General features: G+C 49.8%; 5 protein-coding genes across 5 annotated transcripts; 2 read left to right on the top strand and 3 right to left on the bottom strand.

The window, feature by feature from the left end:
• Positions 1-745: 745 nt before the first annotated feature.
• On the bottom strand, positions 746-1,414 carry FSUBG_842 (RNA-directed RNA polymerase; the record flags this gene model as incomplete). The annotated part of the gene is made up of 1 exon (XM_036686827.1): positions 746-1,414. The coding sequence occupies one exon, from the start codon at positions 1,412-1,414 to the stop codon at positions 746-748; it is 669 nt and encodes a 222-aa protein (XP_036543428.1).
• Positions 1,415-2,530: 1,116 nt separating this feature from the next.
• On the bottom strand, positions 2,531-6,606 carry FSUBG_841 (uncharacterized protein; the record flags this gene model as incomplete). The annotated part of the gene is made up of 6 exons (XM_036686816.1): positions 2,531-4,939; positions 5,004-5,195; positions 5,252-5,755; positions 5,806-5,914; positions 5,965-6,032; positions 6,100-6,606. The coding sequence occupies 6 exons, from the start codon at positions 6,604-6,606 to the stop codon at positions 2,531-2,533; spliced, it is 3,789 nt and encodes a 1,262-aa protein (XP_036543427.1).
• A 2,660-nt stretch (positions 6,607-9,266) lies between these two features.
• Positions 9,267-12,847, top strand: FSUBG_840 (elongation factor 3; the record flags this gene model as incomplete). The annotated part of the gene is made up of 2 exons (XM_036686805.1): positions 9,267-9,418; positions 9,832-12,847. The coding sequence occupies 2 exons, from the start codon at positions 9,267-9,269 to the stop codon at positions 12,845-12,847; spliced, it is 3,168 nt and encodes a 1,055-aa protein (XP_036543426.1).
• A 2,811-nt stretch (positions 12,848-15,658) lies between these two features.
• Positions 15,659-17,527, bottom strand: FSUBG_839 (carnitine transporter; the record flags this gene model as incomplete). Its single annotated transcript, XM_036686793.1, has 2 exons — positions 15,659-16,835; positions 17,007-17,527. The coding sequence occupies 2 exons, from the start codon at positions 17,525-17,527 to the stop codon at positions 15,659-15,661; spliced, it is 1,698 nt and encodes a 565-aa protein (XP_036543425.1).
• A 5,581-nt stretch (positions 17,528-23,108) lies between these two features.
• FSUBG_838 (TPR repeat-containing protein) lies at positions 23,109-26,204 on the top strand (the record flags this gene model as incomplete). Its single annotated transcript, XM_036686782.1, has 1 exon — positions 23,109-26,204. The coding sequence occupies one exon, from the start codon at positions 23,109-23,111 to the stop codon at positions 26,202-26,204; it is 3,096 nt and encodes a 1,031-aa protein (XP_036543424.1).
• Positions 26,205-26,612: the final 408 nt, after the last annotated feature.

Below are 26,612 nucleotides of genomic sequence, written 5' to 3'. Positions count from 1 at the left end.
GGGCATTATTGGCAGAATTTTGTTAGCTTTGACTCTTGTGCGACTTTGAGGACCTTGTCCAGTAGTAAATACGATTGATTCAATAGTGGTTAAAATTGCACTTTTCGTTATCGAAACTATACACAACATATATGACTGTAAGCCTATGACTTTGTAGGCACAAATTCATTCATTACTACCAGAGTGGGGGTTCAGACTCAGGATGTAAGCCTTCGACATATTGTTAGAGGGCTTTTATTAAGTTTTATAAAGCGATGGATCATGAGATTCGTTCCAGGGCAGGTCGGTTCAGGTAGTCTTAGCGTTCACATAATACCACAGAACTTCTAATTCCACGTTTGTCTCATGCCTGCTGTTTGATCTCTCCCGCAGGTAGGTGCAATGCTGGGAGAAGTTCTACTGAATGTGCTATTTAGAAACAACTCCTGTAGAGCTATGTATCATGTTGCAAACGCCACAAAAAAAAAAAAAGCTAGCCTATCATGCTCATTACGTGGAAGGAAGACCACGAGCCAAGCTAAGGATTCTTAGTCGTAAATTTGGACGGCAGGGGGTACCATAAAGTGTAAGCTTCTGTTACTCGGGTTGAGTCTGGGTCGGCATTGAGGAAACATATTGCTCTGTCTTGCCCCTGGATATCAAGAATCACATAGATATGATTCTTATTCCTCGCAGAGCTTAAAATCTGCCCTTTCTATGCAGATCCGTCTTTTGTGGGTGGGAACATTCGTCTAAAAAGAAACCGTCAGCGTGTGGATGAGGCATCAGGGATAAAAACGTACGGAATCGTCTCGTTGTACGCATTCACGTCAGGAGCAACAAACGTAACAAATACCACTCTGGTGAGCTTGCTGCCCTCCTCACTCTCAAGGAATTCTCTCACAGTCCTGCAGGCGATCTTAGCGGCAGGAAGGTTGGGAAACCCGTAAACGCCTGTGCTGATGGCGCTGAAACCGATCGTGGTCACACCGTTCTTGACGGCAAGCTTCAGACTTTCGCGGTAGCAATTGGCGAGACTTTCGTTAGGGTTCGCATCTGCAGCGTACACAGGTCCGACGGTGTGAATGACATGGTTGGAGGGCAGATTGTAGCCCTTTGTGATGACAGCCTCACCAGTGTTGATGGGGCCGAGGGTCTTACACTCCTTGACCAGATCCGTACCAGCAGCCCTATGGATGGCTCCATCAACACCCCCTCCCCCTAGCAGAGATCTGTTTGCGGCGTTGACGATAGCATCGAGGCGAAGCTTGGTGATATCACCGCGAATCAAGCCGATGCGTTTGTTGATGGAATCAGATGCAGGATAGTCAGGATCACTTCTTGAAGAGAGATGAGCCTCGGATAGGGCAGAGTCAGGGTCGCGATAGAGAGAGGCGAGTGTCGGAATATCGCTGAGGCCTCTAGTGGCAGCCATTGTGATGAATCGTTTGGCGAGCATACACGGAGAAGAGCTGTGGTGGGGTTGTCGATGTCAGTCTCGAAGGACTGCAGAAGTGGTCAGAACGAAACTCTAGAGAAACGAAGGGGCACTCATGTACCTGGGAAGGCAGTATTAGAGGCTCGTCTTCTTTTTTGCTGCAAGTGATACAAGGAGCCTTATCGCACTCTGCTTTCGGTGTGCTATGATGCAATCGAGTACGCCCTTGAGTACTCCGAGCCTTGGAGAAAATGGCTTAACAAAGAACAGGGCTCAGTGGTGCCGTGTCGAGAAGATGTGAAGGAGAATAAGTCTAAGTGCACCAGGTCAGACTGGACTGCGTAATGATCCTCGTTATTATCTTTGTCCTTGTAACTCGAGAACGTGACAATGGGAAGCAATGGCCTGGGGATGGGACGGGAGCTCCATGCCAGTGAATGAATGACCACTGAGTTGACTTGAATGCCCTACAGGTGGGGCATGTTCTGGAAGCTTGGATCTTTGGATGGAGGGGCAACATCCACCATCCGCAGTGGGCCCAGGCTAACATCACAGGGGGTAGCAGAAAATCTGGCTTGATGATAAAAATATCAAGTCAATGATTCACTTTTGCGAAGGTCTTGACTTACCGGATTAATTTCATCGTCTGTTTTACGTATCCTAAGCTTTTTGACACCCAAAGGGCGACACCCTGTTCCAGGGCTCCTAAGAAAATCTAAATTACGATCGAACAAGCCTCGATCTCGCCTACCTATTCGCTAGGGGTTAGTCTTCGATTAACGACTAAACTACCTGCAGCGCAGAGAACTCTAAAACCACAACCTGGAATGCTCCAAGTCTTCCAAAGTTGTTGGTTGGTGAAGAGCACGTCCAGGCTGAAAAGTCCTGTGACCGACCAGAGCTGCGACGCATTCCTTCGTCTCGAATGTTGGTCAAGATGTGGTTCCCGAAACTCTGTTTCAGTTGAGGATAAATGAAGACATAATGAGGCAATAAAATACTACCTAGACATGAATTCCGAATACCTAAAAAACAGATCCAACAACATTCGAACCAAACAAACATCAATACAGATCTCCCCCGAGCTGACCCTTGCTAAGGTCTCGACCCAAATCAAGCCCCTTGTTCGTTCGTTGCTTTCCTGGGCTTCTTTGACTTCGACTTGTAAACACGTCTCATGGCCCTAGGCATCTCCAACTTCTTCCTCTTCTTGGAGTGCAGAGGTACCCAGCTTGACCTTGGCTTCCAATCATATCCCTTTTCTCTTGCCTCCGACCTTTCGAATGACGCGATCTTGCTAAACAGCTCCTCCTCAACCTCCGACGATCCAATGAGTGTTGTTCCGCTACTGCTGCTCTCCCTCGTCCGTTGCTCTTCGTCGTCTGATACGTCCGTCTCACTGCCGCTGTGATCAAAATGCGACAAAACCGTGGCTTTTCGTCCTTGGCTTAAGCTCCCGGCCATGTCAATATCCTGGCTGTCTCTGCGAATTGGTGATGTCGAAGATTGAACCCCAGGTGCGCCCCCAGTTGCTACAGGAGGCGGGCTCTGCCCAAACTGATGCTGTTGTTCCCAAGCTTGAGCAATATCTCCGAGAGGACCAGCCATAAAAGAAGAGTCTTGGTCTTGTACCACTTCTCGAGGATACTCGTTGGCGAAGGAGGCGGGATTCCGCATGGGTAGCGAGGCCTGGGCCATGTTTTGAAGATCTACTGTGAGGTCCTCTCGAAGTGCATATGGCTGAGGCGTGATGCCGTGTGCGACTGGTGGACCGTCTGCGAGCCGATGGTTGACCCAAGCAGCCAGATCTCCTGTACTGTTTGCTGCCCATGCAGGGGGTTGATTGGGTTGGTATCGAGGAAAGGGGGAGCTGGTTCCCGAGGAGAAAGCCGAGAATGGAGAATTATTTGCACTGAACTCCTTCACGCTACTCAGCGGCACTGCCTGGTTTTTGAAACCCACCTCCTGGAATTTGGGTGGAATCGGAGGTACAATGCCGGCTTGTTCTGCTGCTGTTTGCTGCAAAGTCGGGGCTTCACTTTTCGAGCGATTCATGATGCGGTTGAGGATATCGGCTTGTGCGTCGTTCTCTTCTTCTCTGAGCTGATGAACCAGAGTCTTCACGGCATCGATATCGAATATGCCTGTGGATGGTCCTTTGATGCTTCTCTCATGGTCATTGCTGCCTCGATCATCGTCTAGTGTTCCGGACAATCGCTGAGCAATGCTTAGTACGTTGGGGTCCTCTCCTGGAATGACCACTTTGTAACTTCCAAGGCTGAGTTCTCTCTGGAACCGGGTTTTGAACTCCTTCATCTTTTCCAGTTGGCTTCCCGTGAGTTTCATCATCTCCTTTTTTGCCAAGAAGTAGAATCTCTGATGTGGCTTGCGTTTGGACTTGCGCAACATAGGCATCGACAACAAGAGGTCGCGCCAATTGCGCTCGTAGTTCTGGGGATCCAAATCTAGGAGTCGTCGAATGTCCTTGACTCTTCGGCCTAGGTTCCATATTCGACTGAACCACTCCACATCAATACATTTGATTCCCCGGTCAGCAATTCCAATTGGAGTCAACAATTCGGTTATGGATTCGATCATCGTATCAACTCGATCCCGCAATTCTTCTTCATGCCCCATGCTCAAAAGGCGGTAGAGCGGCCAACCTGAGATTCCTGCTTGGTATAGTTCACATACCATGCTTTCGATGTGCATGAGCTCCCTTTCTATACGGCGTGTAAAGTCCATGAGTCTGGGCACAAGACGCTTTTCGTGGACCCCAAGACCGCTATATCGAGTATTTTGAGCCCAAGCCTCTGGGTCAGAAGACAAGGTGTCAAGGGATTCTGATTGCGGGTCAGGATATTCCCCTCGTTGGGCGATTGCACCCTTCCACAAGCTGTAGAGAGAATCCAGGACGTCATCTTGGGCCTGGTCTTGAGATGGTTGATGTGTGCATGCCGAGATCTCACATAGTATTATGAGTATTTCCCTGCTGAGACGCTGCCAGATTTGATCTCGATCGGTCCAGGTCATCATGTCAGTGGAGAATTGCTCATTCATCAAATCAAAGTAGCAGGCTTCGTTGATCAGGTTGTTCAAATAACTCCAGAGAACAAGATTTCCCCTACAGCCGAGCTCTCTCATGAAGTCTTGTACCCAGGCCGTATCTTCCTCAGTGCCTAGGGTGTTCTCATCAAAGCCGTACCTGTCATAATCATCATCGGCAGGGTAGTATGTGAGTTTATGAGGCTTTTTGGATGATTCTCTTAAAGCGGCCGTGCCGTATTTCTGCATCGCAACATCCCAGAAAGACTGGGTGAAATATTTCTGAACATCTTCGGTTCGAATATAGTGGTTGAGCCTTATATTTCGAAGCAAAGGATACTCCAGCACAGGGGGGTCATTTTTGTCGCCGCCCTCGGAGTTTTGAGTGAAAGCTACAAGACCAGCCGCCGTTTGGAGGAGTGCAGGTTTCAGCATAGAGATATCTGATGCAAACGACCAATAGCCACCTCCCAGGACCTATCGAATAGTTTCATTAATCAATGCCATCTTGGGGATATAATGACACCATGTTCGCACTTACACATTCTTCGAAAACATGGCCAACTTCTTGAGTGGGGTCTTCATCATAATAAGGCTCACCATGGAGGTCCCTATGTTTGCGATCGTACATTGAATGCAGGAGATCATGACAGGCCTGTACTTGATCCCGTCGAACTAATCCAACTGATGCAGGATCAACTAGCCACATATAGGGAATCCTGACAAATGCATGCTGTCATACTATTAGTTGGAGAATAACAACGAGTATGTATCTGGACTGTCGCTCACCATCATCTCGTGGGCTATGGTAGTTGCGAGTACCAGGCTGGCCTTCAACTTTTCGCTGCTGCTGTATGCATCATTGATCAAGGGCCAAACCAACTCACAATCGATTGCGACCCTCAGGTTATACGCAAACGGTTGTGTGATCCACGAGTCTGTATTGCCTGCGGAGTGATCTCTTCGTTGCCTTCCATCAGATATGAAGCCACTGGCTAGTTCGATTTTGATTGTTTGAAGTAGGGCCTGCCAAGTGGCTGCCCTGGGATATATACCACTGTCGATGACAGCTTTCGCTCCGTTGAGTCTAGACGGATCATCCGGGTCCAGGTCTGGGACGAATCTAATCTTCTTATCTCGGTCTTGTCCAGGTTGGTTCCGGAAAAGTCTGGGGTCGACCCACAGTCTGTTTGTGATGTCTAGAAGACTGGAGATAAAGGGGTCGTCCGTCTCGATAAACCGCGATGCGAGTTGGATAGCCGGCTGCATCGCATCCCAGACTCTGTCGTTGGTCTTCGGCGATTAGCATCATGAGGCCTCGGTGCTTGGGTTCTGATACATACCCTTGCGTTCCATTCTTCACGCCTCCCATTGAGATTGTATATCAAACGAGGCTTGTCAGCCGTTCTGCCATTGCAACTGGTGTCGACCCATCTTTCACGCTCAAAGAGTCTTCAACGACATGTTAGCGCCAGCTCAAACAGTCCATGTATCCAACTTACTCTGAGATCCGACCTCCGAGGCCGTCAAACTTGGTATCGCAAATCGAAAAATATCCTTCAGCTTGTAACTGAGACTTGTTAGACATAGCTATAGGAACGAAAAGAGCAAGAGGAGATGCGAGTCTGGGTACTCACTTCATCCATAGTCATGCTCCCGAAAAGGATGGTTTGCCAGTTTTCATCTATGACTAAATCTTCATACTGTTGCATGAATCGTTGTTCGGTTTCATCCAACTTTTGCATATCTGGCCTTGTCCTCTCCATATAATCGTCGACGTGCTCGTTTGCTGCTTTGGCCAGATCTTCGAAACGTCCAAATAGCTCCTTTCCGTTTCGAATATCAGAGCTGGCAGGAAAGATCTGTCGACTCTCAGCTCGTGTGGGTGAAGTTCTCGAACGGCCATCGGTTCGACCAGGAAAGATTCCGAATCGTTGAGCATAAACAGTTGGTTTCTTGAAGTGGTCTCGAGGCAGAAGAGCTGGGCGTAGGCGATCAAAAACGCTGTCTTTGATGTCAAAGATACTCGCATCTCGTTCAGGGCCTTCATCCTGCCAGGCCGGATCTGTCCAAGCAGGGCAGTAATGGACAAAATCGAAACTCCCACCCTGGGTTGGGGCTGCGTTTCTTGGGCCAGAGGCCATGGTGAATGAAAGGAAAGGGGTGCTCAGATGAAAGGCACAATGGGACGGTCACCAGAAGGAACATAAAGGATAAGTAAGTATAGTACAGTAAGAAACGCGGGAGGTCAGAATCGGTATGCCACCACATTCGAAAGACACACCATCTACGGATTTACGGACGCGGGTCATGAGGGTTCATAAGGGTTCATCTATGACAAAGAGGTTGGCTTCGAGACACTTTCTCACAAGCTCGATTCAAACTAGGACCCGAGGCGCCAAGACTGGGATAACAAAGCGATATCAGCCATTAGGCCATACGATCTCGATCATTGAGCCATAAAAGGGCACTTTCCCATGTACTATTGACAACAAAGAACAATATATTCTAGAGCCATATCTGGCTAATACTGCGAAGAGCCCTGGGTGATCAATACATACACTGACCTGACACAAGGCAAAGGAGTGTGTGTAGAATGGCACAAATTACGCTTTATGTTCTGAACCGAAGAAATGGAACCGGCTTGACGTTTTTACATGAATCTGATAGGCCTTGGAGACCTTGCATTTGTTTGAATGTATGGCCTACTTTGACACGCCAAAACTTCCCGGAGTGAGTGAGTGAGTGAGATAACATTACAGAAACTGCGGTGAGTTGTGGGGGGCATAATCTGGGGTCCTGGGGCCCCACGATATCGATCCTGAGCACTTGATGCAGCTTGGATGTGAAACCCTCATGGTTCCTATCATCTGAGGCACTGCCCATATTTCTTTGTTCCACGATCCTTTGAGCATACTTCGTCCCCGTGTGCACCTTTTCTTTGTGTCTCTGGCTGAAAGGGTAACAACCACTAGAATAAGTGCTGTAGCAACGTGGCGGAGAGAAAGGCTGGGAAAGGCAGCATCTTGTGTCTAAAGCCGGTCCCACCAACCATGATCAACTACCTACCCAGGGTCGAGGGGCAGAAACCCGAAGGGGACTAGGGTGCACATATGGACTTGGACCCGGCGTGGCCGTCGTTTGTTGGGTGAAAGCTTTGGTGAAACGATCTAAGGTCACACGGAGCGGTGCAACTAGGTGTTGGTATTTTCGTCGCAAAGAGGACCTCGGTCTCTGAAGCTCAATCAAGCTTCGAGGTATCGGTTGGCTATATGTAATGTAAAAGGCTATGAGATAAGACGTATCGTAGGCTTGGATGGAGCTATCCATGGATATACATACAAACTGACAGGTGCCTTTCTTCATAGGTACTTACCAAGAATATGTGACAAACCACATGCATGCTGTGCTCTTCTCACTTTCGTTACATAAACCATTTCGCTATTAACATTTACGAGTAGCCCAAGCTCAATCTGGTGGCACTCTATTGCTATTGCGATCGGACTATCTAAGATAGGAATACAGGTTTGTGAGTTCCGAAACTGACTCGATAACGGATCACAGCCCAACGGTTAGACGGGTGCACTGAATAGAGGAGCGAGTCAAGGTTTCAAGGCTGAAGTATGGAGTACAAATACGGGAATAAAAACACGGGACACGGTACGGATAGAATCTCTTTCGTCACTTGCCATGGAACTTATTGAGAAGGTACATGAGGACTTGTGATGAGGGCGAAATAAAATTGGGTATTGATGCTGCTTTGGAGGCCAAGCTAACATACGTGGCTACCTACCTTAGGTACTAAGGTAATCACCACTGTTCGCAAGAGCTGTTCCACAACTGGCAGGCTAATTGTCTTATTACTCGTGAAGAAACTTTGAAACCTCAATTTAAATTAATTCTTTCAACTTCTACAAGCAAATGCTCGTTTTCTTCTAGGTCGTCAGGGAGACGGCGGGAAGTGGATAGCTCAAGTGGGCAACAATATTGGAGCATTGTAGGTACCTAGTGAAGCCTTGATAACAACGATGATCCGACAAAATCCGCCACGTACTGGAACCAGAAATAAGCCCAAATATTACGATATGACCTCGATACCAGAAAAAGACGTCAAGGTTCGAGCTTTCTGAATATGTCACTGTAGGCAATAGCTATGGCCATCGCATCAAGATAATACATAAACTGGATCTCGTGCATCTTGACACATTTGCCTCCTCCGTTCATACTGGGTAGTAGGTAGAATGCAGTAGAGAACCCACTAGAGGTAGCGTCGGAGATGCCTCCCAGCGCTTTTTTCGAGACAAAAACTCTACACCGCCCTCATCCACTTACCGTATCAGGCTTAGCCCCCACGCTGATAAAACCGATAAGCTGAGTCGCCGCCGCAGACGAGTTAGAAAAATGGAGGGGCAGGAGGGGTAACCCAGTGGTTTTTCTGAAAATTTTGGTGCCCAGAGGCAAACTATGTTGGAAAAAATTTGTGAGCGCATAAAAAATTGGCCCCTCTCTTCTTTTTAACACTCCATCTCCCTCCCTCCATCCTCTCACTCCCATTCTCTTTCTTCCTCCTCCATCGATCTCCGGTCGTCCTCCTCCAGACGAACCTCTCTTACTTTCTTTACTCGCGTTCTAGTTTGTTCTCCGGACTTACCTCCATTGAACGAACACCGCTCCCTCATTTAAGAGGAATTTCCTATCATCGCCGAATAATTCAGAGTCGACTCCTCCATCGATCTCTGTAACCTCGACGACCTCTTTTCTTATACCCCATCAAAAAAAGAAAAACCCCCTCCACATCGACATCATGCCTACCGAGAACCAGCAGTCGATCAAGGTCCTGGACGAGCTTTTCCAGAAGCTCACCGTGTCCAAGGAGTCCGCTGATATCAAGGAGTCCTCCAACGAGTTGGCCTCTTTCATCAACGGCCGCATCGGCGACCAGGTCGTCCCTGATAAGTGAGTATTAGCCTTTTTTGCGATGCCATGATTCGGCTTTTCCCATGGGATATTATTGGGCGCCTCAAGGCTAGTGTTTAGTCTACACTAGACACTTGACATTCCTGCTGCCCTCGGTTTTCGCCTCATTTTTGGTACGGTCAGCATTCGAGCTGATGTGTCCCATGCATGTGAGACGAGGAACTGGGAGGCGGCTTGAGTGGACGGTATCTTGCGTCGGACAAAACGAGTGGCAGAACTTTTTCTTCCTCTCGTTTGCCCCTCCACCGATTGGGCGCCCAATCCTACCCCGCCAGATTTGGGCCAAGGGCGATTCTGCGCTAGGCCCATTTTTTGGTTAACCCCTCCAGCGAACAGCATCCACAAAAAAATTCTTGGTCGATCTTTCATGTGCTAACCATTTTTGTCTACAGTGTCATCGAGGGCCTGAAGAAGCAGCTCGCCAACAAGAAGGATGCCGGCGCCCGTGAGAAGGCTTGCGTCGCCATTGAGGCCATTGCTTCTCACGCCGAGGTCTCCGCTTCCGTCGAGCCCTACCTCGTCGTCCTCCTCCCCAGTGTTCTTGCCGCCGTCGGCGACAAGATTACCGCTGTCAAGAATGCTGCCCAGAGCGCCGTTCTCGCCATCGCTGGCGGCATCAACGCCAACGCTGTCAAGGCTGCTCTTCCTTACGTCATGGAGTCTATCCGAACCGCCCAGAAGTGGCCCGAGAAGATGGCTGCTCTCGACTTCGTCGAGGCTCTTGTCAAGAGCTCTCCTGCCCAGCTCGCCTACCGTGTCCCTGAGCTCATTCCCGTCATCTCCGAGTCCATGTGGGACACCAAGAAGGAGGTCAAGGAGCGTGCCTACAAGACCATGGAGCAGCTTTGCCAGCTGATTGTCAACAAGGATATTGAGCGCTTCATTCCCGAGCTTATCAAGTGTATCGCCAAGCCTGAGAACGTCCCCGAGACCGTTCACTTGCTCGGTGCCACCACTTTCGTCACTGAGGTCCAGGAGCCTACTCTTGCCCTCATGGTTCCCCTTTTGGATCGTGGTCTGGCTGAGCGTGATACCGCTATCAAGCGAAAGTCCGCTGTCATTGTTGACAACATGTGCAAGCTTGTCGACGACCCCAACATCGTTGCTCCTTTCTTGCCCAAGATGATGCCAGGTCTCCAGAAGAACTACGAGAACTTGGCTGACCCCGAGGCTCGTGACAAGACCAAGCAGGCTCTTGACACCCTCACCCGTGTCGGTAACATCAAGGACGGTGTCATCCCCGAGGCTCGCCACGATGGTGCCATCAATGTCATCCTCCCCAAGGTCAAGGCCGCTCTCTCCCCCAAGTTCGCCAACTACGTTGAGAAGATGGGTCCCGTTGCTGAGTACATCGCTGCTATCGCTGGTCAGCTTGTTGACGAGAAGGAGACCGAGTCCATGATCTGGGTCGACAACCTCAAGGCCTACGTTTCTGTCATTGCTGGCATTGACAACTCTGAGTCTCTCGTTGAGACCCTCCGCAAGACTGCTCTCCCCGGTGCCGTCGCCGAGGCTGAGGCCGAGGAGGATGAGGAGGAGGGTGAGGATCTTTGCAACTGTACCTTCTCTCTTGCCTACGGTGCCAAGATTCTTCTCAACCAGACCCATCTCCGTCTCAAGCGTGGTCAGCGTTATGGTCTTTGCGGTCCCAACGGTTCCGGAAAGTCCACTCTCATGCGCGCCATCAACAACGAGCAGGTTGAGGGTTTCCCTAAGCAGAGCGAGGTCAAGACTGTCTTCGTCGAGCACGACCTTGACTCCGCTGATACTGAGATGACCACCATTGACTGGACCATGAAGAAGCTCGATGAGGCTGGTGTCACCACCACCCAGGCTGATGTCGAGAAGCAGCTCAACGAGTTTGGCTTCACTGAGCAGATGGTCAAGGGTGAGATCAGCGCCCTTTCTGGTGGTTGGAAGATGAAGCTCGCTCTGTGCCGTGCCGTCTTCGAGGCTCCCGATATTCTGCTTCTTGACGAGCCTACCAACCATTTGGATGTGAAGAACGTTAAGTGGCTCGAGGAGTACCTCATCAACTCTCCTTGCACTTCCATCATCGTGTCTCACGACTCTGGTTTCCTCGACAACGTCTGCCAGCACATTGTCCACTACGAGCGCTTCAAGCTCAAGCGCTACAAGGGTAACCTGGCTGCCTTCGTCGCCCGCAACCCCTCTGCCAAGTCTTACTATGAGCTTGGTGAATCCGAGATGGAGTTCACTTTCCCTGAGCCTGGTTTCCTCGAGGGTGTCAAGACCAAGGCCAAGGCCATTCTCCGTGCCACCAACATGTCCTTCCAGTACCCTGGTACCTCCAAGCCTCAAATCCAGGACATCTCCTTCCAGTGCTCTCTGGGCTCCCGTATTGCCGTCATCGGTCCCAACGGTGCTGGCAAGTCTACTCTGATCAACGTGCTCACTGGTGAGCTCATCCCCACTCAGGGTGAGATCTACCAGCACGAGAACATCCGTATCGCCTACATTAAGCAGCATGCTTTCGCTCACATCGATAACCATCTCGACAAGACTCCTTCCGAGTACATCCAATGGCGATTCCAAACTGGTGAGGATCGTGAGACCATGGACCGTGCCAACAAGGTCATCACCGAGGCCGATGAGAAGGCCATGGACAAGATCTTCCGCATTGAGGGCTCTCAGCGTCGTGTCATCGGCATCAACAGCCGAAGAAAGTTCAAGAACTCTTACGAGTACGAGTGTTCGTTCGCTCTTGGCGAGAACGTTGGCATGAAGAACGAGCGATGGACTCCCATGATGTCTGCTGACAACGCCTGGTTGCCCCGAAACGAGCTTCTGGCTTCTCACCAGAAGATGGTTGCTGATGTTGATATGAAGGAGGCTCTTGCCTCTGGTCAGTTCCGACCTCTGGTCCGAAAGGAAATTGAGTCTCACTGCGCCAACTTCGGTCTCGATGCTGAACTTGTTTCTCACTCTCGCATGCGTGGTCTGTCTGGTGGTCAGCGTGTCAAGACTGTCCTTGCCGCTTGCTCTTGGCAGCGACCTCATCTTATCGTTCTTGACGAGCCTACCAACTATCTCGATCGTGACTCTCTCGGTGCCCTGTCCAAGGCCCTGAAGAAGTTTGAGGGTGGTGTCATCATCATTACTCACTCTGCCGAGTTCACCAAGGACTTGACTGAGGAAGTCTGGGCTGTCATGGACGGCAAGATGACACCTTCCGGTCACAACTGGGTCCAGGGCCAGGGTTCTGGTCCTCGTCTCAAGGCTGACGATGGTGATGAGGAGGATAAGTTCGATGCCATGGGTAACAAGATTGTCACCACCAAGAAGAAGGTCAAGCTGAGCTCTTCTGAGGCACGAAAGAAGAAGAAGGAGCGTATGGCCCGCCGAAAGCGTGGTGAGGAGGTGTTCAGTGACGAGGATGATCTGTAAACGCATATATCCCGCGACGCCTTTACTCTACCATGTCTTGTGACGACTTCTCTTGATGACTACATACCATTTTCCTTTGTCATGCGTTGATCAAAAAAAGTTACGGGTGCGTCTTTGGTAATGGATGACTGCACTTTTTGGCTTCCCGATAGATGGAAAGCTTTGTTAGACTACCGCCATGGAGGAACGAGGAAATGACACGGGGGATTGGAGGATCCCAACTGTGTTGAGCCCTCGACTTGGTGGGTTGGTGATTGGCAACTAGTTAGAGCCAAATAGACTTGATTACGATCAATCTGTGTTTTGTTTTGACCAAATGTGAATGCTGTTGCGAACTGTGATGAGTGACGAAACTTGTGCCTGGTCTTGGTTGAATGTTATGCAAGGTAGACACAATTCAAACATGTCGATGAGTGTGTATATTACAAGTTGGCATTAATATAAACACCATTATCCATCTCGAAAAGCATTCCACGCACTGAGTTGTATGTATATAAAATGGTGCGCTGTGTTGGCAATCTATTCCTCTGGAGGAAAATCAGCAATTGTCGTTACGACAGGGTAGGCAATTCCTCCCAGGTAGTGAAGTAAGATGAACAAAAATAAGCACATTTGCAGAAGCTAATCAGAAATTCAAAAAGAAATATCTGATGAGACTGGGACTCGAACCCAGGAGGATTGAGGATTGCTCCACCAGGACCAGGAAATTGGTGTTAAGGTTAACCTTAACCTGGCGCCATAACCAACTCGGCCATCTCACCGAATCTGCTTGATATAGGAGACTGCAGTAAATCCGATTAGCTTACCTAGCAGTTGGTGCTAGTGATGCTGTACACCGGTCTGTCATATCTTGATAGTACGAAGCACTCGACCACGGACCTCAGAGGCCTTGGTTCAGTATGGAGCGTGGTTTGGGTTCAAAGATAGCTTCTCTTGACCCTAATATGTCTTTGCTGAACCAGGAGTATTTTCTCGTAGTTATCATATTACATTAGTACCTATTTTCAAGAAACAGCAGCAATGCGCCATAACGCGCTATCACGTGTGATTGTCCGAACCGTACTCTGTGCTCAGTGTATGTAAGTTAAACGCAATTCGATACCTGGTATACATTACAGGAATCAGATAGACACAAGGCGTAGTTACTGGGCAGTAGTACTGTGGACCATAGAGACAAAAGCTCGACAAGCTTAGTACTAGAACGTATTCCTTGTGTCTTAAACCTCACCGTACCCCTTCAAGTGTATGATCAAAGCACAGGCTATATCGCTACCCTTGTGGCCAATACTCCGTCTTCAGACTTCTCTACGCCCAGTCTCTTAGCATCATGCATTTCGTCCTCCATGCCAAACTCCAGGTTCACCATGTGGTCCCAACGTCAAAGACTCCTCCACTCCATTAGCATTAGCATCAGCATTTGCATATGAGGTCACTCCCTTGGAGGTACATAGCATCGTATGAGTACAACCATTATCTCCTGCTCTTCTTGGCCATTTCTAAACATACGATTAAACTTTCAGCTCCCGGTCAAAGCCATCCCGAACCCCCGGCGCCGAAAGACCCACTACTGCCGTGCCTCCCGGCCCGTCCATCTCCAACTAACGTTCAGCTACTTCAACTTGATACCCCAACAGTCAAAGGCTCGAGTGTGAATGTATTCGACCCTGGTCCTATACTTGCAGACGGTGTTTCCGCAAACAAATGGGGATAACTTAAAGAAACCGATCCCTACATGCCAAGAGCGTAATGACCCTACCAAACACCAAAACAGATATCCAACTCCGTCTACATTATTTCGAACACCATAATAGAAAGACGGTTTCACGGTTTCATACTCCGTGCCTGGTCCGCTACTCAAGAATCTATGCCACTGACAGCTGCTTAACTTATCAACCCCAAAAACCTTATCATGCCCATCCCTGCTTATCAACACCCATACCAAACTACCTTACATCCAGTACTGAGTACTTCAACCTGTCCTGGGCTTCTCTCACGCCCCCTTCTAGAAACTCTCCGATTTTGGCCAAACCTCACTCCCACTCCCCCTCCCTCTCCCCCATTCCCTGTCACCTTTGCCCCCTTTGTGCATCGGCCTCCTGCGCGATCTACATGGGCGGCTCCCCCGCCTTCTGAGCCACGAGCTAATGATTCCTTAACAAGACCTAGCAAGTTTACGAAACTCTCAATGAGCAGGCAGGGGAGACGCATTTGAGATGCTTTGTATTGCCGATCTCGTGATCGGCAGCTGAGATCCATTGGCCGTTCCCTGTAGAGACTGCCAACCTTGATGCGCGAGATCGAACATATCACAGCAGCGCGCCATTATTAAACTCTTTGGACTCTACGTCACCAGTGTTGAGACAACATCATTCAGAAACTCTGTCGTAGACTAGAGATAGGCGAGATACTCAGGCTAGTACGCCCTATCAATATACGGAGTACTGCTCGACCACATAGATCTAGCACCGATAGCAATGGATTTTGGAGTAAGGTAACTCTAGGCTAGACCTGCTCTCGGGATTCGGAGCAAATATAGTTACTGGCTCCTATTTTCCGTAGCTAAACTTACCAAGATGGGGATGGCGCTCTCAACGACAAGTCTCGTCGTAGGCTGGGATTCTTCATGTTTTTGAGTCACTCTGGCAAGAGACTGGGACAATGAATGAATCCAGAAGAAAACATAGCTATGCCTTGGGTATATTTTCAGCAAACTACATAATATGTACAGAAAAATCTCATGTTCTATGAACTCGTAGATTGCACCAGCAGTCGTCTCTTATTCATTTCGCGTAAAGTAAACAGTAAAATCCTCTACTCATCCGAGTACACCTTGCCCTTGAGGCCAACGAGCATTCCCATCTCCTGCCAGAAGCCAGTAGGGGGCGTTGTGATGGAGTTCTCGTAAGCGTCAATGATAGGGCGCTCCCAGGTAAGGTCAACCTCGTGAGGACGGAGCCAGCGAGTCTTCTTGTAGAGCTTCCAGAAGATGAAAAGACAAGGGGCGACGATTTGCATGGTATAGTTCTTGAAGAAGCTCTCAACATCCCAGGGCTTGAATGACTTGTAGCCGTAGCACATGACGACAAGGAACTGGAAGACCAGACCAATGATGGCGCACCAGGGCTGGAAGCGGCCGTAGTACGGCATCTTGCTTCGGTCAACTCCCTGAGCTTTGCAGGCGCGGTAGTAGTTGAGAAAGGTGACTCCCATGACAAGGTAGTTGATAAGACCACCGGCTGTCATCAGGGCAATGAGCCAGTTGAGAACCTCAGCTGAGCCACTGCTGCACTGGAGGAACGAGAGCATGGGGAATAGCATGACGACGCAGAAGCACCAGATGGGAACACCCGAAGCGGTTGTCTTTCGCAGGAATCGGGGAGCGCGACCCTCAAGAGCAAGACCATACAGCGATCGAGTGGCACAGTAGGTATAGGTGTTGCCGGCCGAGAAGATGGATGTAAGGAGGAGCGCGTTGACAATGTGAGGAAGCACGTCGACCTTCAGGATGTCCATAGCCATGACATAGGGCGAAGCAGCAGCGGTGCCACTTCCCTCCTCGCCAGTAACGAAGATCTTGACGAGCTGAGGATAGTTGTAGGGGACAACGATACCAACAGCGAGGGAGCCCATAATAAAGAAGAAGCAGAATCGGTAGTAAACCGTCTTGAAGGCAGCCTTGATGTAGACACTGGGTCGCTTGGCCTCGGCAGCGACCATCGAGATGTATTCGGGACCGACAACAGTAAAGCTGGCGCTCCAAAGGGCACCGAGGAAGCCTTCGAACCGACCAAGAGGAGTGTTACCATTGACATCTGAGAAAGCACCTGGGTTATTCCAGTAGCGGAATCCATAGGCGTCACCTTGAGGGTTGCCGCCAACCATTGTGACGAAAGTGAAACTGAAGAGCATAAGAATCAGGATAACCTTGCCGCCCGAAAGCCAAAATTCGGCTTCACCGTAGGCCTTGACAGCCAAGATGTTCAAAAGACTAAAATACGCAAACGCCGTTAGCATGTGAACTTTGATCAGGGGGCAGAGACAAGTAAATATTTTTCATGTTCGCGCCCAGCTAAGCCAAAGGAATCAAGCAGACAAGTATGGCATCAACATGCGAAACAGTGGAGGAAAAACACAATCATCTTAAGGACCTTGTACTCACGCGTATAATATGATGACACCAATACAGATGCCAGCTGTAGGGCCAGGGTTCGTGATTTCATCGCTCCAGTATGAGAGGACAAGGTTGATGGCGGTGATTTCGAAGGGAATCAGAAGACCTTCGTAGAGGAAGAAGTTCCAGCCAGCCATAAAACCAAGAGCATCATCGCCCCAATGACCGGCGAGACGGATAAAGCCACCAGAAACGGGCATGTATGTGCTCATCTCGGCGACACCGTTGTTCACACATGCGAGGATACCAGAGTAGATTGTATAGGCGAGGAACAAGCCGAGGGGACCGCCCTGAGCGAGACCACCGCCGATACTCACGAAGAGAGCAGTACCAATGGAGCCACCAATGGCAACGAGCTGGATCTGTCTGTTGTTGAGGAGACGATGCAGACCATCAGCGTTGTCCATAGTGTGGCCGGCCGCAACGTCGCCGTTGTCGGCCAGGTACTTGTCGGTAGAGCTAGCATTGCCGATGTAGTTGTTGGAGTTCTTCTCCTCGTCGGACGCCATCTTGAGAGATGTCACCTTTGCAGGCTTGCTTGGTTGGTTGGTTTCGGTCTATCGATATATTCTTGCGAACAAGGTCGAAGGAAGGAAAGCTCAATCGAGCAAGAGTCTGCGAAGCAATGAAGCAAGCAGACAAAGATGAAATGAATATACCGTGTGAAACACAGGTATAGAAAAGCGTTGAAAGTGTAAAAACACAAGGTGAGAGGGGAGAAGAGTTGTATCTTGGAGGAGCGGACGTTGACGTTAATAAGTAAAATCTGACATGGGGGGGGGAGCTTCGGTTGACCCCAACCCATCAGCCCTTGTCCTCTTCTTACTGCGTTCAATGCAGGTAAATCCTGGGGCTTTCCGCTGAACTCGAGTCGAGTCGAACTGTTGGAGGCCAAGCAAGGCCAAGCAAACCAACATGTACAGTATTGACTGCACTGCAGCGGGATGATGGCGGCCAGTCCGAACCAGGATTAGCTGAAGGAGGAGTGGAGAAACAAAGCCAAGCCCATTTCTCGAGGCCAACTGCTTCTGGCTACCTCAGTTCCAAGTATTTGCACCCCTGGATGAGGCATATTAAGTACCTCGGTTGGATGTAACTAACAAAACTTGATGACAAGGGTTATTCCTACTTTATGTACGCCCGGTCGAGTCAACCAACCAATCCCGGCTCAATGCCAGAGTGTAGTTTCGATTTTTGTTGCTTTTACCTTAGAGAAACTGTGCTGAATTTGTTTGTACTGCGCAGTTTTGCATGCACACATAATACTGATTTTCGTTGCGGCCACAGACTCGACATGGTATGTATGGATCAGGCTGCGCGATGTGTCGTATTCGGTGTCCCCTCTGCTGGCCATTATGTATGTATGTACGTGCGTGCGTTTGTAGGACCCAAAGGAATGGTTCATCTACACGTCTTTTGCCCATTTAGCGAGCCACGGGGCTCTGGCGCTCCGTACATCTCTCTCTCTCTCTCTTCCAGTCTCTCATCTTTCCGCAGAGACAACTCATTCGACGACGTTTCAGCTCTCTCCACTTGGTGTTACCATGGCATAGAAGCACTGCCCTCCCTTCATTCGTACATAGTTATCCTACTGGACGTGCTCCTTGGTTCATCCTAGTACAGTTCCACTTGAGAACATGCAATCCAGGGCAAAGGGCGATATATTTCATGACGATGTTGGTCAGAGCCTGGTCTGACGGCCCAAACTTTGTGCGGTTAGACTTGACTCGGCTCGAGAAGAGCTTGTCGGGTCATTTTGCGTCTTTGGATATTTCCATGGCTTGTATGTACTGCTTAAGGCCGTGGTACTTGGCGCATCTCCACCCCCAGGCATGGAGAGGAGAGGGGGTGGGATCTTCCCCATCAGAGATATCTCTCTCCACTCGCATGTACCAGGTCCTTGTCAGGATGCTTCCCCGACTGTGGACCACTGCTGATAAGGGTGCGGTGCTCTTTTGCCGATTGACGTTGGACCCTAGGACTTGGGATATGCTGATCACCACAAGTAAGCCGTCCTCTGTAATTGCTGGTGCCTGTGCCTACTTGGCAGCTTTAGTGTTGCTCTTGGAGAGGGGTCTTTTCCTGGGCAATCCGAGAATCGCCCGGTTTTTTAATCATATCAAATGTCTTGAACCTGTTCGGAGACTCCACGGAGGTCGAGGATCTGGAGGCTCTGGCTGGAGCCAATTCCGCCAGAGGGGTAGCATCCACTGAAAAAGCAGTGTGGAGCTTCTCCAACAACTCGCCTCAGTGGGTGACCTCCACTGTAGTGGATTGATGGAGCTATCTTACAGTGGCCAGTGCCCTATAAAGTCTCTCCTGAAGATAAGCTCCCCGTTAGTTCATGGCCAACCAGACCAAGCAGAGACATGTTGATGCGTGGAAATTGGTAGCCAAGTCAACACGGACCGAAAGGACATGTAGAGTTTCGGAAGAGAGAGTTCAGATATGATTGTCTCGCATAAATCCGCAAGTCCTGATATGGTTTTGGGATAATTCTTGTTGTAAAGGGACGGTGGTCTTGCTCACGTGCTACTTCAGCAGTACCCAATGTTAGAAGTGAAGAAATAATGTCCGTAGCGTCTCTGACGTCATCATGGTCAGGCTGAATAAAGGCCGATTGCACCTGCCGAATTGGGCCACAGCTGTTACTTCACTGACTTCGCTATACTTCAGCAACTTCAGGGAATGAGTGGTTGAAGGTCACCACTGTAACTTAGGCATAGTAGCTTACAGACAGAACAGCCAGACAGGCAAGGGGGTGTAATAGAACTTAGGACCTCTAACTTAGGTGACAAAAGTCTTTAGATCAGCTTAGATAAATTTAGTATAGCTTTAGTATAGCTTTAGTAAATCTTAGACTAAGTAATTTTGGCACCTCAATTTAACATCAGAAGTCTTCTTGCACCCCGAGGACAGGCTACGGTATTTTAACTACCTAAGGTACCTGGTCGGCACCTAGTACTGGGATCCCCTTGCTTTCCTCATGTCATCAATCGTTCAGACATAGAATTTGATCGACAGAAGAGGCCATCAACACCTATTGGACCCCAGATCAATGACGGAGTCGCTCGTGCATCCACGATCAGCAAACTACCCTGAAACGAGCCCCAGTTGCGTGGAATCTGGGGTTTTAGCATCCCCTCATGACCCTCAGCTCAAACTCGGCAATTCTTTCTGACACTTCACTTCATCACTTCAATACGGCAGTAGTCACGATGGGTGGTCTTGAAGAAACTGGAGTCACGGGCCATCATTACATAAAAACCCACTTGCAACGACGTCTCGATTCGCCGCTCTCACACCAACTCTCTTCCCACCATCAGCTTGACCCCAACGCACGCCACAATCTTGGCGGTTGTAGCACACGTCAACGTTGGATGTCTCATATTGATATCGGATACTTGAGAGAGGTTAACCGGTCACGTGTCGATCATTAAACTTGGACTGAGGGACGGAATGAGCGACGCAGCTAAGAGCGCCTGGACATGGAGATGTAACCCCAAGTATCTCAAAGCAGTTGTCTCGCCATCTTTCTTTGTTGTCGAAGCAAATAACCCAGTCACAGGAGTCTTTGACAAGTGATACTCAAGGATATGCACATCGACTTGAAGGGCTGCGAAAGCTTGTCTGGACGGGAGCGCACTTGGCTATGCTCCAGCGAATATCATGTCCAGTCTGGTTTGAACCCAGCCAATTCTTTGATGTTTTTACCGGCAGACCATATACAAAATCCTATCTGGATCCAGGGGAAACATGCGTAGCTGCGCTGCAACATCATGATGATAGAATCTGCAGCATCCTGAACGATATCGCCCCTGTCGCGTGGGGAAGAGGTCATAGTGCAGTTGAAGGACGTGTTGCCCTGGGTGTTCCGTACCCTCAACCGAGCTGGAGGTGGGATGGCTTGGACCCTTGTTCCTCACGACTCGGGCCTGACAGTAAAGGCTGGTTTTACGGGCCGAGACATATAACATACATGCCTTTCCGTGAACTGCGTCTGGCGCGCCTCGCGCCAATTTCTCACCCGCTGAGACTATGCTATGAAGTTTGTCGCACAGCTCTCGCCCTGCACCGCAGTATTTGTGCGCCCGGTTTACGTTGACCAGGTTCATCTCGATCGCTGCCATCGTTTACGGAATAAGTCCAGTGCGTTTGTCTTACACGTATCCAATGAACCGTCTCAGACGACGTTCAATAGCTCAATGTACCGGCTAGGATTTACGCCAGTCTCCACTGCTTGATTCCATCGCCTGGCTGCATCTCAGAGTTGGTGGAAGGCTGTGTCCGTAAATTCTTGGCATCGAATTACGACTGGCGGCGATTTCTGGCTGCCTTGGCATACACGGACTTGGCCGCTTGTTGCCCGCCGTACAAAGTGCGTTGTTTGAATGCCCTGGCTGCCTGACAGAATATCACGGTCAGACTCAGGTTGGAACACCAATCACGAGTTGGTGATGCATTTGCGGCTTCTTCAATCATGGCCGAACCGTTGGTACGTCAGGCGCTTAACCACAGTGGCACTGGTAGCAGCGCAAATCTCTCCAATTTGAGGAAGCAATAAGCTTTTTCTCCAAATCTTGAGAGATGCAAGACAAAACAAAAGGCCTCTCATAGGGTTCGGTATTACGCCGAACCTCGCGCTATGCGACGCAGAGACAAGTCTGCACCCACTTTGACCGTACTGGTAGTGGAGACGCTGGACGTTTTCCGTACACAGTTGCGTCGTTTATTAACTAGTTTCGATTTGTACGGTTTTTTACTAACAGAGCCCCGTTCTGAACGTCTTGGGAGGCAGGCGCATGGCTTTCCCCAACTCTGTCTAGTTGCGGTCTAATTGCATCGATAGGGTCTAGATCAGAGACTGAAAAGTGGGATGGCTCATGGAAACGGACAAGGAGCCCTGACGGCTGCAACGGACCCTGACGTTCCTTATTAAACGTTGTTAGCAAAACGAGAAGACGCTTGGCTGTATAAGACGTGGTTCGACCGTAAACCTGGTAAGCCTGTTGAAGCTACTGAGTATGTCGGACGACGGTCGATGAGGGTATCCACAAGATTCAGAAAATATCGTATCGGTTCTTGACGCTCTCCATCGGTTCGATTTCGATTGAGCCGTTGAGTGAAATCTTTTCATTTATTGAACAAGATGATGCCAGATGAGACAGGCCAGGGAAAGAGTCATTTCTAGAACTCGGAGGCCATGGCATGTTTGAGCCAAGCTGCCAATCTTTCGATAGCCGTGCCACATCCATCCTTAAAGACCAGGGCTATATGTGCCACTACCACACGAGACGCAAGCTTTTCACGAAGAGATTTAGCTTAGGCCAAGAGAAGCCTTTTTCTCCAAATTCTTGAAATGCCTAAGACAGACGAATCTTGTTGTACCGAGCCTCCCCAAGGCTCAGTTCAGTCTTGGGAGCAAACTGGTATATCTACACGGAGTATGTCTTTGCTTGTTTTCGACATAAAGCTACATGTCGATCACTATACAATGTAGGACTACTATTAAATACGGCATACCGTTAATCAGACCCATACTGCTATAATATTTTATGCTGTAACTGTCGAAGATGCAGCTATAGAAGATCATTCGATTTGGGGCCGTCGACACTTCGGCCGGGACGGAGACTTTTTGGTGGGGGGAAACTCCGTCGTTCTCGGTGGCCGGCCGATGAGGGGCAGCGAGCGGTGCGGAGAAGTGAGAAAAAAAAACAAAATAAAAAAAAACCAAACGGCGAAGTCCATAGAAGCCTACGACTGGCTGTATTAGTAAACACCAGGCACAACTCCATCACCATTCACCAAAAATTATACCAACCGAGGAATAAGTCGAGAACACCTCCTACGGTCTTAATACACTCTCAGAGTTGCTGCACTTCTATCCTCGCCTATTTCACATATCAGAATAGCAGAGAGAGATCTTCAGTTCAGTTCAGTTCAGTTCAGTGCAGTGCAGTGCAAGGCCGGGGCCAAGACCTAACCCTGCCTTCTCAACGCCATAACGTTGACGCCCAACTGGCGCCAAATCTTGGTCAACTAAGGCGAAATAAAATATTGTCTTGAGGACAACTACCTACACCTATAGCTATGGTCAGTTTGAGCGAATGCGGTAGCGCTTTGCGCAACGGGCGTTATGCCTCTATCATTCTCTCAAAGAACCTCGGTGCCGAGTCACAACCCGCCCCGAACTCTACCTCCGGCTCCGTATCGGACCCAGCTCCGGTGGCCGGGGCTTTGATACAAGCTCTAATTACTCAGTTGATATCCGGACCTGATTCCAAGACTCAACCTGCTACAGACACAGATATTCCCCAAGCTCTGGCTGTTGGTCTTGCTGCCTTGAACGCCTTTCTTCAAGTCAACGTCACTGGTCCTGTCCTTCCGGAGTCAGCGCCTCTAAGCACACTTTTTACCAAGGCATGGGCTAGCCAGCAGTCGAATGATGCGAAAAAGGGCCACGCTCATCTCCATAAGGCTTGTCTCAGCTACCTTGAGGTTGACGGCGTCTCACCATATGCCTACATCCCTCACCTGGAACTCTTCGCCCTAGCAAAATACATCATCACGCAAGAGCTATCTCAAGTCGCCAATGATGTAGTGGAGATATCTTCTGAGGAAAAGCCAATCAAGAGCAGTGTTGCTTGGACACAGCTTCGAGTTAATATTTGGCACTACAAGCTCCTGACACAGCCCACTCTTGGACATGGATCCAACTTTGCTCGAAGCTCCCAATGGAGTGACGTGCCAACGTTGGCTTCCCAGATTATGGACGGAATCGACAATGTGAGGTCCAAGATTCTCGGAGAGGAGGTCTGGGCATCTGGTGATGATGGCTGGAATCGCGATGATAAAGTGCAGTTCCTCATCGAAGCGGCCAACAACTACATTCTACTCGGTCGCGACGACAAGGCCAAGGAAGCTATCAAGGAGGCCTCACAAACAAGCGGCCTAGAGTATGCACTTTCGGGTGCCCTTGGAAAGAGAACCAAGTTCCAAGAGAACAGCATCAGCCAGCTTGTCATTTTGGCCAAGAGCGGTTCTGAGCAGCGAGTGGACGATGCTGAAGAGGAAGCAAAGCCAGATGCTCTTCAGCTGAACGACGACACTCTACACGAGGAGATTCAGTTCACCAAGGAAACGAACGGAAACGACAAGAAGGCCTCCCTTCCCGCTGCATTGGCTGATCTCTCACCTGACGATCAGCCTCAGCTTTCTCCTCTCGACCAGATCATTCTCCTTACTGAGGCTACCCTGAAGGATGCTTTCTCGCCCATTGATACCCTCACTTCAGCAGAGGTGCTGCCCTACGCAGTAAGAGTCATCGGAGATAAGTCCACGAACTGGCAAATATACACTCAGGCTTTGCTAGTCCGGTCCAGAATCGAGGTCCACCGCAGTCGAACGGTTGAGAGAGGTGTCCTTCAGCTTCAGGCTGTGGCAGACCAAGTACTCACTGATACCACGGCCGAAGCCCAACAAAAAGCGGAGGAAAAGGAGCAAAGCTCGGAAAAAGATGCCCCTGCTATCCAAATCACCAGCCCTGACGAAGTTTCTGCGCCTGTTCAGCCCAAACCAACATCCTTCCTGCCTGCGCCTAAGGCCTCTGAGTCCGCACCAGCTCACGTACGTCTTGAGTACATCCACGCTATCTGTTCACCTCCACGATGGCATCTCGAGTCTGAACTGGCCTACGCCTGGGCTGGCATCGGCTCTCTCGCTTCTGCTCTCGAGATCTTCAAGCGCCTTCGATTGTGGGCTGAAGTTGCACTCTGCCTTGCCAGCGCCGCTGCGTCTGAGGATGAAGATGGCCGTGGCAGTGGTGGTGAGGCGAAGGCCAAGGGAATTCTTCGATGGAGGCTGTTCCATCGTACTGGCGATCAAGCGTCAATCTCCGACCCTGATGATGAGGATATAGGTCAAGATGTCACACTTCTCAAGGCTGTAGACTTCTCTGGCCCTGAGCGCGATCCTCCTCCACCCAATGCTCCCCGACTCTTCTGTATCTTAGGTGACATTGAAAACGAACCGTCCTACTATGAGCGTGCGTGGGAAATCTCAAAACACCGATATGCCAGAGCTCAAAAGTCACTCGGCGAGTACTACCTGCAGAACAAGGAATGGGAGAAGGCCCGTGAGGCCTATAAGAAGGCGACAGCTGTCAACCGTTTGAGTCCCGAGATGTGGAGTCGTCTTGGAGATATCAGCTTGCGACTTGCGCAGTTCAGCGATGCCGCTGAGGCATTCAATCGTTCTATTGGATCCGCAAGCGACACAGCTGGAGGCGAAGATGCCCGAACCTGGAGTAACTTGGGAAGTGCTCTCTGGAGTCTTTACTGTGAGGTTGTTGCTGAGGCCAAAAACAACCCTGCTCCCGTATCAGAAGTCCCTGGACCTGTCCCTGCAGAGGACGAAGAGGACGATGTTGCTCTCTCCGCTGCGTCTAAGCCTTCAGATCGCGATCCAGCTACTCTTCTGGCACAATCCCTGGCGGCCTACAAGAGAGGCGCTTCTATTGCACACGATAACTGGCGAATCTGGGATAACGTGCTCACATTGGCTTCGCGTGTGCAGCCACCTGCTATTCCCGACATGATCCTCGCCCTCAAGCACATTATCCAGATCCGCAAGTCGGAAGACGCTCTCGATGCGGATGTTCTCGGGGCGCTGCTTCAAGACGCCGTGCTCTCTGTGGAAAAGTCTTCGGATTCTGGTGTCTATGAGCCTCCCCGTGGCACACCAGAACGATTGGTGATGCGACTCTTTGAAGAGGAAGTTATTCCCCTCATCACACAGCGCTCGGAACTCTGGACCCTGGTGTCACGTCTGCGCGCTTGGAGAAGGGACTACGCAGGCGCTATTGATGCAGCAGAGCGAGCTTGGCGAGCAGCCGTAGGATCCTCAGGTAGCGGTCTTCTGCCGGGAGCAGCAGCCACGACATCCGATGAAGCGCGAGACTGGACTGTTGACGAGGGTGCATGGACTACAGTTGTGCAGAGAACTGACGAGCTGGTGTCTGTCTTTGAAAACTGGGGCCCTTCAGTTGAGTCCATCGGCAGTAAATGGAAGGGTAAGGCAAGAAGTGCTGTAAGGAGCGTAATGGGCCGAGGAAAGGAGAGATGGGAGGGAAGCGAGGGTTGGAAGACCCTGGAGACTTTGATGGAAGGACTAAGAATCTCCTCCTGAAGAGAGAATTTAGCTACGAAACAGACCTGGCTACCTAGGTCAAATGTCAATCATGATAGAAAAGAGTAAAATGAAGTATAGAAAAGGCCGGGAATGAAATGGCTTCAAACTGGTCCTTCGATACTGGGTTTCCCGGAGCAAATTGTTCAAACATAGCAAAAGACTTGGTTGGAATCACTGTAGCTTCACAAGGTGACAGGCATGGGAGATTTGGATAACCAACAACGCTTCATGAGGCTTGAGCTAATCTCCTACACACTAAGCAATAACTTGTAGTCGAATGAAAGTCGAAGAACTGAAACAACGAGATATTTCTCCAGCCCAGCTCCAACATCCATGTCATCAACAGTTTCTTGTTTTCTTCCCCATCATACATTATCTCAATGCCCTTTAGACTCAAAGTTCTGA

The sequence above is a fragment of the Fusarium subglutinans genome (assembly GCF_013396075.1).
Source record: "Fusarium subglutinans strain NRRL 66333 chromosome Unknown NRRL66333_c0000004, whole genome shotgun sequence".
NCBI lineage: Eukaryota > Fungi > Ascomycota > Sordariomycetes > Hypocreales > Nectriaceae > Fusarium > Fusarium subglutinans.
This window is presented reverse-complemented; position numbering and strand designations above follow the sequence as displayed.